This window comes from Dromiciops gliroides, chromosome 2 (genome assembly GCF_019393635.1).
Source record: "Dromiciops gliroides isolate mDroGli1 chromosome 2, mDroGli1.pri, whole genome shotgun sequence".
NCBI classification, from domain to species: domain Eukaryota; kingdom Metazoa; phylum Chordata; class Mammalia; order Microbiotheria; family Microbiotheriidae; genus Dromiciops; species Dromiciops gliroides.
This window is the reverse complement of record NC_057862.1, coordinates 440,748,883-440,762,850: the sequence shown is the minus strand read 5'-3', so window position 1 is coordinate 440,762,850 and position 13,968 is coordinate 440,748,883. Positions and strand designations below refer to the sequence as shown.

Below are 13,968 nucleotides of genomic sequence, written 5' to 3'. Positions count from 1 at the left end.
ATTCATTGACACACCTTGGTTAACTGAGGACAACCAGAAAGGAGGCACTGGAAATCTATTTTTCCTTATTGTTTTGCCTCCAGTTGTATTTTTTATGCAGCTTACATTTGAATTAAAAAAAACTATCTTAAGTTAAATAGAAGTAATCTGAATATGGTATGTAAAGCTTTAAAAGTTTTCAAAACAAAATGTAAAATGTTACCGTAGATCAGGGTTGGACAAATCCTGTGTGCCAAGTCACCCTGGCACCTACTCTTTTCAGCGAAATCTTACCCCAACTACAGAAGCGCACTTCACTCTTCCAGCTCATGCAGATTCACTTTTACTAGCACAGCAACTTGAAAAGAAGTCCTTAGGGCAGTGGGCAGCAGCAGCAGCAGCCAACCCATTAGGGCTCCTCAGAGCCCTCTGCTACCACTGTACCTGCTCCAACTTGTGCTCCACTCCCTGTAACCACAGAGGTAGAGACTGGGCAAGAGGGAGGGTGGGGCTGGCCTCTAGCATTCCCCCCACCCCCATGTACAGGGCCCAGATGTGTTCTGGTCAGATGTGAGCAACTCACTCTTTGAACCTTTCCAGATGATTCTTTGAAGCATTTCTGTAGATCTTGGGTAAATGTGGGGTCCAATGTCCTCTGTCAAACATGCAGCTTTCCCACCTACCCCCATTTTTCGTTCTTAAAAGCAAAGAAATTCATCTGGCTCCTATGTTTTGAGGATAGCTCATAGATCCAAAGCACAATTTTGAAAAGTCGTTTAAAGTTCATTTTTGTGTTAAACAGTGTGTGTTCACCATGCCAGTGATATGAATAAGCTCAATGAAACTGGGAAAAAGAAAAAAAAAAGGAGGAAAGAAACGTGCCTTTGAAGTTTTAAAGTCCTAAACTACCTACAGTAGGGCCGTGGGTATCAAGAAATTAAGAAAATTGTTTTCATTTCTATGCTTTACAAAATGATGGGGGATAATCAGAGAAAAAGGGATACATACACAAATAAATGAGAAAAAAGTCCCATATCAGCAATTTGAAAGAATTGGTTATCACCGAAATCCTAAACATAAATTTTAAAAACTATTCATGTTTACTGTTTTAATATTATAATTTTGGGAACTGCATTAGCTATTTCATTGAAATAAATTATACCCCTTCAGATAATTCCTATCAATTTGGATGGGCAACTTCTCTGTGACTTAAGTCTTATGAGTTCCCACAGGGGCACTTAGACATTAAATAAATGACTTGCCTAGGAGGACACAGTATGCTTCAGATGAAACTTGAACCTAGGATCTTCCAGTTCTCTATTTGTCAAACTGCTTCTGACATTAATTTAAAAATGGGACAGCAGAAATTAGAAGCTTCAATTTATGGAATCATTGTTCCTCTTCACCAGAATAATAAATTTCTCATCTATGTGCATCCCAGATCACATAGTCACAGCAGTCATAACCGCCCATGTTCAACATTGTTTGGGGAACAAGTTGAGAACATCTTTCAAAATCCCCAAACAAGTGCTTTCAAATGCTGACTACTTTTATAACACATGCATTGAGAGCTAGTCAACTATAAAGGTGAAAAATCTGTAAATAGTGTAAATACCCTGCTGATAATTATGGAGGTGGTACTCTATAATAGCTCCCCTTCTCCCTCTTATATGTATATGAGACATTCTACACTGAAGATGATCTAATCCACAGTTCTGTTAACACCACACTAGATCTTGTGGTTTTTAGTAAAAGGAAAGAAGTCATGGGTGGTCACCAATATGTAAGGAAGGGCTAGAAGGGTTTAGTAGCAGTCACACAATGAGTGTATGTATTTTACTCCCTGGTATGGTCTTGGAGGTTCATAGAGTGTAGGGTTAAAAGGGAATTTAAGAGAACATTTAGTCCAACCCCATTTCAATGTTACACTTGAGGAAAAAGTGAGGCTCAGGTGTGAAGGTGACTTGACCAAGGTCACACAGGAAATAGCAGAACAAGGATTCAAATCCAGGTCTTCTAGCTTCAAATCCAATGCTGCCTGGAGTAACAAGAAACATAATAACCAACCTTCCCTTTCCCACCCCACACCCTTTTTGTCCCATTCTTTTACTCCTCAAAACCCAGCTCAAATGCTCCCTTCCCAATTCTAGCAAATAAATATTCTTCAGTATATAATTATCTTAAGAATTAAACCTACTGGTTATTTGAACTTTCCTATTCCTTTAAGGCAACTGAAAACAAAACATGTAAGTGAGATGTGCTTCCAGCTAAGTATATACCCCACCACTAAAAAAAAAAAAAATTTGGATAGCTAAGAGGGATGAAAGAGGGTAGAGAAGCACAGCATAATTCTCCTCTTACTGAATTCTGGTGGTCTCTGATGTCCCTTACAGCTCCAAACAGGGACAGGGAATTTGCCCTCTCAATCTTTAGAGGAATTTAGAATGAGGGTAATGGGGGTGAAAACAACAGACAACAATGAAACACTGAGAGCTAAGACCTATTTTCCCCTCTTTGTAGATGGCTTTCTGACATTATAAATAGTTAATAAAACACAAGTAGGTTTCCAAGGATTCAGATATGAAATTCCAGTAGAATCAGATGCAGCTTCAAAGTCTGTCACTAAAAAACAAGGTGAAATGTGTATTGTGCTTTATTCCCCTTTGTCTATCCTCTTTTAATTTCCAAAATAACTGTCAGATTGTAGGTTGATACAGGTATATACCATCTGTTGACAAAACAGATTAAGATGCCATAGTTTTAAGAATGCATTTGGATGTCATAATTTCATTGCTCTGGAACAGAAGGTAACATAAGAATCAACTTAATTCTTACATTCCAAAAGCCAAGAATTAGTAAAGCAGGAGCCAGAAATCCAGAAATATTTGAAAATAGAAAACTAGTTTTTTCCTTAACCTTCATTAATATTTGCTACAATTCAGAAAACATACACTAATATTCACTTACCTTTATATAATACTATAATCAGATCTTCTGTAAAACTGAGTGTTTATGTGAATAAATGTAGTATATGAATTAGATACTCAAAAATAAACAAAACCCTCTCATCTGCCCAGTCAGAAATAAATAGTTAAACCTGAAAATCTCTAATAAGCAGAGTATCATCTCAGGTTATTTGCAGAAAGTTTCCAAAATGTACAAGTCAATAGGATTGATGATTATGTGCTGCTGACGTGTAAAAAAATAAAATAAAAATAAATTAAAAAGCTAAAAGTACTTTAAAGATCTGTGATTTTGTTGGTCTGAGTGCTTTCTTCCCCGGCACAGATCCCAACCCCTCTAGGACTTGGTAGATCGTCTGCGAGTGACTGTGGCTGAAAAATGCATCAGCCTATGGCCAATCTGGCGAAGAACCTCTCCGTATTTAGCTAGGCTGGTCCTTGGACAGCAGACATACAGTCCGTCCGTCGCTGGGCCCACACTCTCGAAGCCTTTCCAGCTTGGTAAGGGCTGCCAGAGCTTGCACTCCACCACTGAATGGCATAGCCTTCAAGAACTCAAGGTCACCTCCACACCACGATGAAGTGTTAGAGGACTTTTGTGGAAGAAAGCTAATAGTACAGCAAGAAAATTATTGTTGGTATTGAGCACTGATGAACATGGATGATGTGTTGAACCTATTAAGGCAAAATTTGCTGACATTACTATACTTACCACCTACTGAAAATAGTTTTAAGAACTCAATCATCATGGACAAACATTCAGCAACCATGTGTGGACAACTATGTTTTGTGGGTGTTAAAGTGTATGCATGTGTGTGCATGTATTGTGTTCACATTTTCTTTTTCTGAAAACAAGTAAGTTGCAAAAGACTAAGTGGACTAGACCTTGAAAATTTCCTTAGATGTGTACATGTATATGAATTGTTGAAGGTGAAGAAAGTGTTTAAGGGCAGAATAAAAACACGATTAAACTTCCAAATCTTGGACAAGCCAAAACTGGGTGGCTATTTAGAATAGAACGTAAAGGATTGATGAGACAAATCCCTGTGTGATACATACATTTATATAACAGTGATGATGAAATGGCAGCAGTCTTTTCTGGCTTTACTGCATTGTAATTGTGATCGCTTGCCCAGGATGGTGTGCTGCTTTCTGAAGTTGTTTCCTTAACAAGTCCTTCATTCCTAGGTGCTGTTACCACAGTTTTCTTTGCAATGTTTTCTTTTTTGTCAGGAGCTGGCCTCTTCTGGACAGAAGACATTTTAATACCTGCCTGTACAATCAGTAAAATCTCAATCACTATTTGTAAAATTGCCAAAAGTTATATGACATACTTGATTACAATTTTATATTACAATTAATGTAATTAATTCCAGGTGTGTGTGGAGGGAAGAGAAGAGGGACAAACTGCTAAATGTGTAAAACCACCATGTAATAGGGTAATCTAATACCCCCCCCAAAGTGATTTTAGGTTGCAGTTAATAGAAGTACCAAGTACAGAAAGCAGTCGTTTTGTACTCTGATCATACCAAATCTAGAGTAATGCTTTCAACTTTGGATGCCACATTTTAGAAAGAACATTCACAAAGTAGAACAAGTCAAAGATGGTAAAGAACTCAAAAACTATTCTAAAGGAGATGACCGAACTTTTTAAAGTATCTGTGGTCACCATGTGAAAAGATTAAAATTTTCTGTTTAGCCCTAGATTACCAGAAGCAATAGGAAGCAGTAATAGAAAGTCAGTTTTCAGCTTAACATAAGGACAAATTTCCTCAAAATGAAAGCTGTCTAAAATTGGAACAGCTACCTCCAGAGTTACTGGAGGTGTTCAAATACAGGCCAAGTGACCTTGTAATATAGATGGGATCTGTGATTTGGGGATATACATATCCATCCATGCAAACACGCCTTTGAGGATTCCTGACAATTCTAAATCTTATTATTTTAAAGTCACATGGTTAAGTCTCTCCTATTGTAATTAGTTTAAAAGAAAAAAAAGGGGAATTTAGACCTTGTGTAAAACGGCAACAATTTACGACATCTGCTACCTATCCATTGTGTGTAGTAATAAATTTCAATCCCGAGGGATGATCACTTAGTTATATTACAGAGCCTATATTTAGTCTCCTTTGTATTGCCTATAGGCTTTCTTCTCTGGTGAATGAGCTCCTCGACTAGAAAGATGGCAGACAGAAGGCATTATTAAGATGTGGTTAGTATGTGTTTATTCTCATCAGAGATGACTCTGATGAGCACCTTATTAGAGAGGAGGATCAAACTATTAGCTAAAACACTATTTTAACCATCATTTAGGTCTCCTTTTCTTTTCTCTCCAAATAAAATCACACTTCTTTCTTTCTTTGTCCAAAGTAGCCAGCTTACCTGAACACCAGATTTTGGAAGACTGCATTTTTCAGGTTTCGATTTTGGCTTTTCTTTTACTTTTGGTTTTGGTTCTTTGCCAGCAGACAGAAATTTCATGGTGGCCGCAGCATGTTTAAGTATACAATCATTACTACAATATACTGAGTCAGGTTGAGCCACACTGGAACAACCAGGACCAATACATTTTGAGGCACCAGGAGTCTCAATAACCTGCAGATTAAAAGGTATAATATATTTAAATAGCATAATTGGAATTATGAAAGAACTGTGTAATAGCTTTAGATTATTCTGTTCTAGTTAAGTGACTATTTATCATTATAAAATCCCAATAGTTTTAGCTAATTCACTCAAATGAAAACTGTTTCTCACATTTAATAGCTTTAAACTATGTACTTTGGGCCTCAAAATAAGAAAATCTTGTGTGAAAATCCTTTAAAGAAAAAAGGAAGCCATAAAAACATAATGAACCTGTGCCTTTTTTTGGCTAACATAAAACTGTATTCCAGATGGTTTTAATTCTTAATGACCATGATGATTTTTATCTTGTTTCTGGGATTATAATTAAAGGTGGTCCTCATATCTCTAAAAGATTTTGTGATAAAGCAGATTACAAGTCGTAAGAATTTTTCAGGAAGAAGTCTGGTCACAAAGGAGCAGCAACAGTGGCATAGCCACTTTTCTACAGATTTAACAAAAATACTAAATGAGAAAAAAGTCATATTTAAGCAATATACACTAAATATTTGTTTATGTTTACTTGTAATAATTTCAGATAATGTTTTAGGAAGATTAATTCCAATGTTGAGGGGTTTATAGCAAGTCTGAAATAGACACCGTAATTCTTTAAAATCTAGCTTTTAAAAATCTTAAGGCTTTAAAATACTCACAGGTTGAAATATTTTGAGCTTTTTCTTGCCACTTGGATTGGCAGCCTTTTCAATTCTACCCTTGATTCCTTGATCTTCACTGGATTTTTGCTCTATCGTTCCTATACTTGTCAGTTCTGTACCATCAGCATTTTCATGTCTAAACTTAGCTTCCTGCTGATCAGATTCTGAAGCAGTCTCATCCTGTACTTGTAGGATGGTGCAATTTGGACAGATATAATCTTCTCCATTCCTTTCCAAAAGCCTCCCACGAGCTTCAGAAATCCCTACACAATCACCATGAAACCATTCCTCGCACCGATCACAGCAAATCATAAATCTGAAATTAAAAAAAAGTATCAGATACTGAAAAAAAAATCAAAATATGAGCATCATTTATTGAAAAGTAGTATTAAGGGGAAAAAAATCTAATTTAGAGATCAATTTACTTTCAATTAAAATAACCGTTCTATAATTGGTAGAATTTAATCAATAAGGCTTGCCTCTGCTAAATCTTGTATCACCTGAATAAACTTAAAGGTAAAAACATAAACTTTTCTATTTACCAACTACCTACCTGTTGTTATGAGGTTGTCGACATATGCAATATAATGCATTAGGATCATAAACCTCACATTCTGGTTTTCGCTTCACTAACTCTTCAGGTTCTTCATCTTTGATTCCCTGAGGAGATTTCCCCTCCAACTTAATATCCTGGTCTTCTTTAGACTCTTGGGGTGCAGCTACTTGATCCACTGTCTCAGGTTCTTGCTTACTAGGCACCTCAGTTTCCACTGTATTGCCTGCCTCAACATCAACAGTTTCTGTGGGATCCTCTTCACGACGTTTCTTCCTTAGGCGGTTTTGTATACCTTTCAGGGTCAATTCAGAGGGTTCTTGTTCACGCTTTCTTCTAAGACGATTTTGAAGTTCTTTCAATGTCAATCCATCACTGTCACTATCAGAAGTGTCATCTTCTTCTTCATCATCATCATCATCTTTTGTTCCTTTTGTAACTGCAGCAGGCTGACCCTTAACATTCCTGGAGTCAGATTTCGGACCAGTTTTAGTTTCAGGAGTACTTTCCACACTCCCTTCCGAAGCAGTTTCTACATCTGTAACTGGACAGGAGGCTGGTTCACTTGAATCTTCCAGGGTAACAGGAACATTTTTCCTTCCTCTCCTTCTAACTGTTGTAAGAAATTCTTCTACTCTTTCTGTACGCTTGGGCTGGCGTCCACTTCGACGAAGGGAGAGGCTTTGTTGCTGCTGTTGTGGTTGTTGATCAAGGGACTCTATTTCAGCATCTCCCGCACCCTCACGTTTTGCAATGGTAGTTCTTCGAAAACCCCATGTTTTCCTAAACTCCTTACTTGTAGGTTTAATTGCTTTTGGAGTCTCATCATTACTTGGGTCACCTTTATCATCCAAACCTAAAAACCAAAAAAACAAAAAAAACAAAAAAAAAACAAAAAGAAAAGAAAAGAAAAAAAAAGAAACTATGATTTTGTTAAGCTTTTAAAATTATTTGTTTCTGGATCAGTATGGCATGCACACAATAGAAAAGAGGGCTGGAAAGGAACCTCCAGGTAATCTAGTCTAATTCTCTTTATTTTATAGATGAGGAAACTGAGGCCCAAAGAAATGATATGACTTGCCTGCTGGTCATGTAGTAAATGGCAAAGCCAGTATTTAGACGTATTTATTTATGCCAAATTACATTCTGAACAATTATTTTATAGGTATGAACATTTGTGCAAAAGGCAAGAAAAAAACATATGATTTTTCATCTATGGAAAAGTGAATCTTTACATTAATTCATACTTTAGAGTTCAGAAGCTGGCTTTCAGGGTTTTCACTAGCATTCTGAGGATTACATGTAAATAGTTTTCTACTTTAAATAAAAGTAAATACCTTGGGAATTACTTTCCATATTGTCCAAGCTTGACTCAGATTTAAATGCCACTGATGATTCTGGATTTACAGCATGTTCCATCACAGGAATACCAGAGTTCTATAAGTGTAACCCTAAAAATATACAAAATTAACTTTATTTGTGATGATGGGTTATTTTGATTTGTACCGTACACCACAAATAGTATATGTGAGTACTTGATAATGAAAACAGAAGCAGTTACCACTTCACAATTGACTGTTCTGCTCATGTTTAGGAAGACCTGTTTAAAAGATGAAGGCAACAGAGTAGCTACAATCCCTTACTGTACTCTCTTATGCATCTGTAGTCAAATGTCTATTGTAGTTATGTGTATGTGTCCTATCTTCGCCACTAAAACTTTAGTTTTATTGAGGAAAGAGACCCCAATCTATCTTCTCCCCCTCAACACTTATCCTTGTACAGAGTAGGTCTCCATAAATGTTAGTCATTTCAGTGAAAAAAAAAAAAAACACATCTAAAAATACATAGAATACCTTGATATATACCCTAGATATTTCAATTAATTGGGTCCTCACTTCAACTCAGCTTAAAATTGATATCAAATGATCACTATATTAACTTCTCAGAACAGGCACTAAATTCCTACCCACCTATTAAAACCTAATTCAAATGTCTACTTTTTCCTAGTGGAAGCCCCTCTTGATTCCAACTACCCAAAAGTATCATAAAGCTTTCACACACATTGGGAAACCATTTGCTCAAGCTCCACCTTCTACAGGAATCCTTTCTTGATCACAAGCATCAACTTTTAAAAATTTCTTCTGCATTTACTTATATGTACACCATGTCTCTTTAAGCATAAGCTCCTTTGAGATTACTTAATTTTTTCCCTTTTTATTCCCAGTGACTAATAGTTCTTGATAAGTAGGTGCTTAATACTTATTGAATGAAGACTGTTCACACTCCTTTATGAATATCATGTATTTTATAAGTTATTTGTGTATGCATCATTATGACTCTTTACAAGACTAGATCATGTCTAAGTTTATTCTCCATTAGCACCTAAATTGAATTCTCTAGTTTTCTCTTAGTTTAAATTACCTATGTCAACTAAATAATCACAATATTGATCACTCTTTAAGGTTGACTCACTCTACAATTATTTGCAACAGGTTCACCTAGTCTTTGTAGAAAAGAATCTTTTGAATATTAATTAACATTATTTCTCTAATTCTATAAACAACTGAAAATAATTGCAAATGAAAACCAAAGCTTAAGAGCAGATTTTTTCATTTCTGCTAAATATGTTGTTTATCCTCCAAGTTCAAACTGCAAACTGTCATGAGAGATCAATTTAGTCACTGCATAAAAAGTTATTCCTTATGAAATCAAGGAATTTCTAAACTTACGGCTTAAGAAAAAAAGTATTGGTGTAGAGGTCAACTAAAAATAGTTACGTGAATGATCAAAACTCCAAATTAAAACACCTTTGTGGTCTGGGATATTCCAAAACAATCTCAAAGCCAAATAAGAATACTTATTTCTTTAACAAAAGCTAACAGCTTAAAAAAATAAAAACCTCTAGGTACAAGAAAACTAGAATTGGTTTTTCACTTTTTACCTGATCCAACAACATAATTGGATATCTTCTTGCAGCTCTAAATAAAATGGAATAGTGAGTGAAGAAGTAGAGAACCACACAGCCAAATTCACAAAATATTTAGGGTTGAATTTGGAAAAAAAGACACCCAAATCTAAAACAAAACAACAAAAAACAAACCCAAACAAGACTGTCCTGATGTCAACTCATAGGACCTAGGTGTACCAACCAAAATTTCACTTGAAGTAAGCTCCTAAAAGAAATCACATTAAGTTTACAAAAACTACTCTCCCACCCACAGGCACTGAGTGACTAGTTGCATAAACATAATTTTCTACTACAAGAAAAACTGTAACCAGTGTAATCAAGTATCTCGTGTATCTGTGTGAGGTGGTGCTGGTCATGGATGGGGAAATAAAGTATCACCCCCATTCTCAAATAGTTTACAAACTAGTTAAGAAACAAAAATAGAATAAAAATGTCAAAAATCAAATGCAAAATGGTGTAATATTGGTTCTGAGTACAACAGCTCTTAAGAGAGATCAAAAATAGGTTGGAGTAAGTGGAGGGGAAGAAACTTTAAAGGCTATGGAGGATAGAGATTAGGGAAAGACAATGGAAGAAATGTCTTTTTATTCTTTTGAAATAGCAGTAGGAAAGCCGACCTTAGAGATGGGAATAAATATAAGGGGGGGGGGGGGGAAGAGAGGAAGACACACCCAGAATATACAGGTTTAAGATAAGGGTGAATAGGTAGACACAAATTAAAGATTTTGAAAGCCAGAATTTCTGAGTTATGATAAATAGGGACTTCACGGTAGGTTCTTGTGATGACTAAAAAAAAAAAAAGGAGAGAAATGCAGATTAATCTGGCAGTACTCAACCAGATAGATAGATAGATAGATAAGCAAGGGATTATAGAAAATCAAGAACTGATAACTCAGGTGATCTAGTCAAATGTGTTTATGAAACAATTCCCTCTACAACTACACCAGGAAAACAGTTGCTTAGTCTTTCCTTGAAGTCCTAGAATGAAGGTTAATCCACTATTTTCCTGAACTAGAATGTCCTAGTTAATTGTTAAACAGCCTCAATCTGCTCCTCTCTGGCTAAAGTAAGACAACCATCATCTCCACCTTTCCCCCATCCCCTTCCTCATCAGGTCTTCTCTTTCCCTGGCTAAAAACTAATACTCCACTGTTCTGGTTACACCACATACCACCAATATCCTTATTAAGAGTTCTCTTAGGTACAAGGACAAACAATTCAGGTTAGATCAATGGTTCTCATTCTCAAAGTATAGTTTAGGGGACCCCTGAGAAGTTCCCCAAGACCTTTTTTGTTTGGGGGGGGGGGACAGGGACAACGACTGTGAAACCAAATCTATTTTCATAATACCAAGACACTATGTTTTTTCCCTTCTCATTCTCTCACAAGCACATAGTGGATTGTTCCAGAGGCTACATGACCTATAAATTAAAAATTTAGCCATAAATACGAATACTTACTTAATATCATCTTTCAACAGATGCAATTCAAACAAAAGCTCTTTGGGACTCAATAACTTTTAAGAATGTAAAGGGGTCCCAAGACCAGAAAGTTTGAAAATTGTTAATCTAGAAAGAATAATTCAAGACTGGAACAAAGTTGTCACCCACAACAGTAGACACTCAATATAAACAAGCATTCCATTATTTCTTCGAGCATGTTAGAAAAGTACTTTTGCAAGAGCAAATTGCAAGCTTCAAAGGGGTTAATTTTTGGTGTTATCTCAAATTTTTTCAGAATTCTAATCTTCATTTTGAAGAGAGCTGAATTATTTTTAAAATGAACTTTAATCACTGAAATAAAAAGTATGCCCATGATTATTACGAAAAAATATCAGCTAAACACAATTAAACTACAAATAGAACACTATTTACCTTCTATATTTTCTTTCACATGTCCCTAAGTGGTTGGTGATATAACCCTAAAAATAATCCAGAGCCAACATGAAAATTAGTAATTACTTATTAAAATAGTCCTGAATGTTCATAAACCCCTTTAACTTATTTAAACCACCATTATCTTCCCCATTACCAAGTGCTACCTGGAGCTCAGGCCTCACACATCTTACCTATTACTTAAATTCACTCCAACTGCCTTCTCCTTAACTGTTGTCTCCCCTAGTTACCCTGGAACCTACACTGTAACATTCCAAATCATTCTTTTTAAAGACACAGCAAGTATTACTCTTTGGCAGTCTCTTGTACTTCTTCTGTAGCTTTACCTCAGACAAGTCACAGTTAAATTAAGATAGCCACTATAATTTTAGGTTACTTTACTTACAGTATGAGACTACACAAAGTTATATTCATTAGGGTCTTTTTTAAAAAAGGTACTTTTACACAAATAATATCCCTCTAAGAATTGGTAATCAGGAATAAGCAAAAATTACAGGTTTGACAGAGTTCATATCCATAGTGTGCTACTTTATATGTATGACCTTGGACATATCACTTAACCTGTCAGGACCTCAGCTTCCTTATTTATTAGATGAGATTTTAAAAAAATTACCATTTAAGATATAAAGCAAGAGAAAACACAAAAAGGAACAACAGCATTACATGCATTGTAGGTGGCACAGTGGATAAAAGCAGAGGCCAAGAACCAAGAAGTCCTGAGTTCAAATCCCACCTCAGATACTCATAGCTGTGTGACACTGGACAAGTCACTGAATGTGTTTGCCTCAACTGTAAAATGGGGAAAATAGCAGCACCTCCCTCAAAGGATTGTTGTGAAGATCAAAGAATATTTTTAAAGTACTAAAGTGCCTGGCACCGAGTAGGCATTTTTTATATGTTTATTCCCTCCTTCCCTATCAGACTAAAATAAATAAAATTATTTCAACATAAAGGGCACACCATTTTCCCAATATTTCTTTCAAAAACACAGTGAATTTTTTTCCAGTTTAAAATCAAAACTTTTCAGCCCTATGCCCCAATTTCTCTACCTGCAACATCACTCCTCTAGCTCTCTAGATCTTCCTAGAACTACAGTGACCATTAAATCAAATTATTGATCAAGTACAGCTGACCTCACTATGCTCTAAAACAATTATTATTAGCATCAGTCTCCTTCTGAGTTCTTATCAAATTCACATTAGTGCATTGAATATCTGTGCAAAGAATATAAACTGGACTTCACTGCTTGTAACAAAAGATCAACTATTAAAATTAAGGGTGTTGATTACTATTAACAATTTTACTTCCTTCCCTCCTTGAAATAACTATTGTCTTTTATCAATTTGTTCAGAATCTCCAACTCACCACACAAGCTATCAGAAAAGTAATTCTATGTGACTAGCATTTTGAAAATAAATTTTGGTCAACTTCACACAGTTGCTTTGTAAAAACAATATTTTAAATTCTGTTTGCTGAATGGCTTGTCATTAAGTAGGACTCATTCTAATTAAGTCTTTGAGATTCCCCAACAGGAGGCCCCATCCTGTTTCTCACAATAGTTAGCACAGACTCCAACCTAGCTAAGGAAATGTAGTACCTCACTTTTCCCTCCCCAAGCAGAATGCAAGCTTGATGAGCACAAAGGCAGAACATACATTAATAAATGCTTGCTGAATTGAATTGTGACACCATTATTTACCTACTTTTAAAAAGTCTCTTGAAGTATCCTTGGTTAGTACAAGGTCGATTAATCTCATTCATTTTTATAGCAACAAGAGACTACAACATTACATCTTACTGAAGATACAATGAAAAAAATTATTTTGTCACACCTGGGGAACAAAATTGTATAATGAATTCTTAACAGCTTACCATCTTTTATCAATCTCATCCATTTTTCTTCCAAAAACAAGGTACCCCAAGCAACACTAAAGGGGGGAAGGGGGGGGGAGAGAAGAGGGAGAAACAGTAAAAAAGGCCAGGGACAAGGTGAAAAAAGAATACTTGTAGTTATTAAGTCAAACTGTGATTCAACCTGTGTATGCTATCCACTCATTTTTCTCTTTAATACAACTCATACACTAATTCAGTAATACCTCAGAAAATTCAACATAAACTAGCAATAGCCCCCCCCATCTATAATTATTTATTCATTAAACATATTAGATAATACTATCCTTTCCCTCATGGAACTTACAGGCTAGTAAAAGATGTGACACAAAGTAAAAAATCATAAAATATGACATGTGTACTAAGCATTTGCTAAACAAAAGTGCTATGTGAGAAACCAGGGTCAAGTCACATTTCAGGAAAAATTTCATTCAGACAGAAAGTA

General features: G+C 35.7%; 1 protein-coding gene across 1 annotated transcript in view; it reads right to left on the bottom strand.

Annotated features, from left to right (window-relative positions):
* DIDO1 (death inducer-obliterator 1) overlaps nucleotides 1-13,968 on the bottom strand; it is a 58,867-nt gene that overhangs the window by 34,000 nt on the left and 10,899 nt on the right. Inside the window, 5 exon segments of the mRNA XM_043983911.1 lie at nucleotides 4,002-4,215; nucleotides 5,325-5,537; nucleotides 6,215-6,533; nucleotides 6,771-7,626; nucleotides 8,108-8,221. Coding sequence (XP_043839846.1) covers nucleotides 4,002-4,215; nucleotides 5,325-5,537; nucleotides 6,215-6,533; nucleotides 6,771-7,626; nucleotides 8,108-8,189 — 1,684 coding nt within the window. The 5' untranslated portion in view covers nucleotides 8,190-8,221.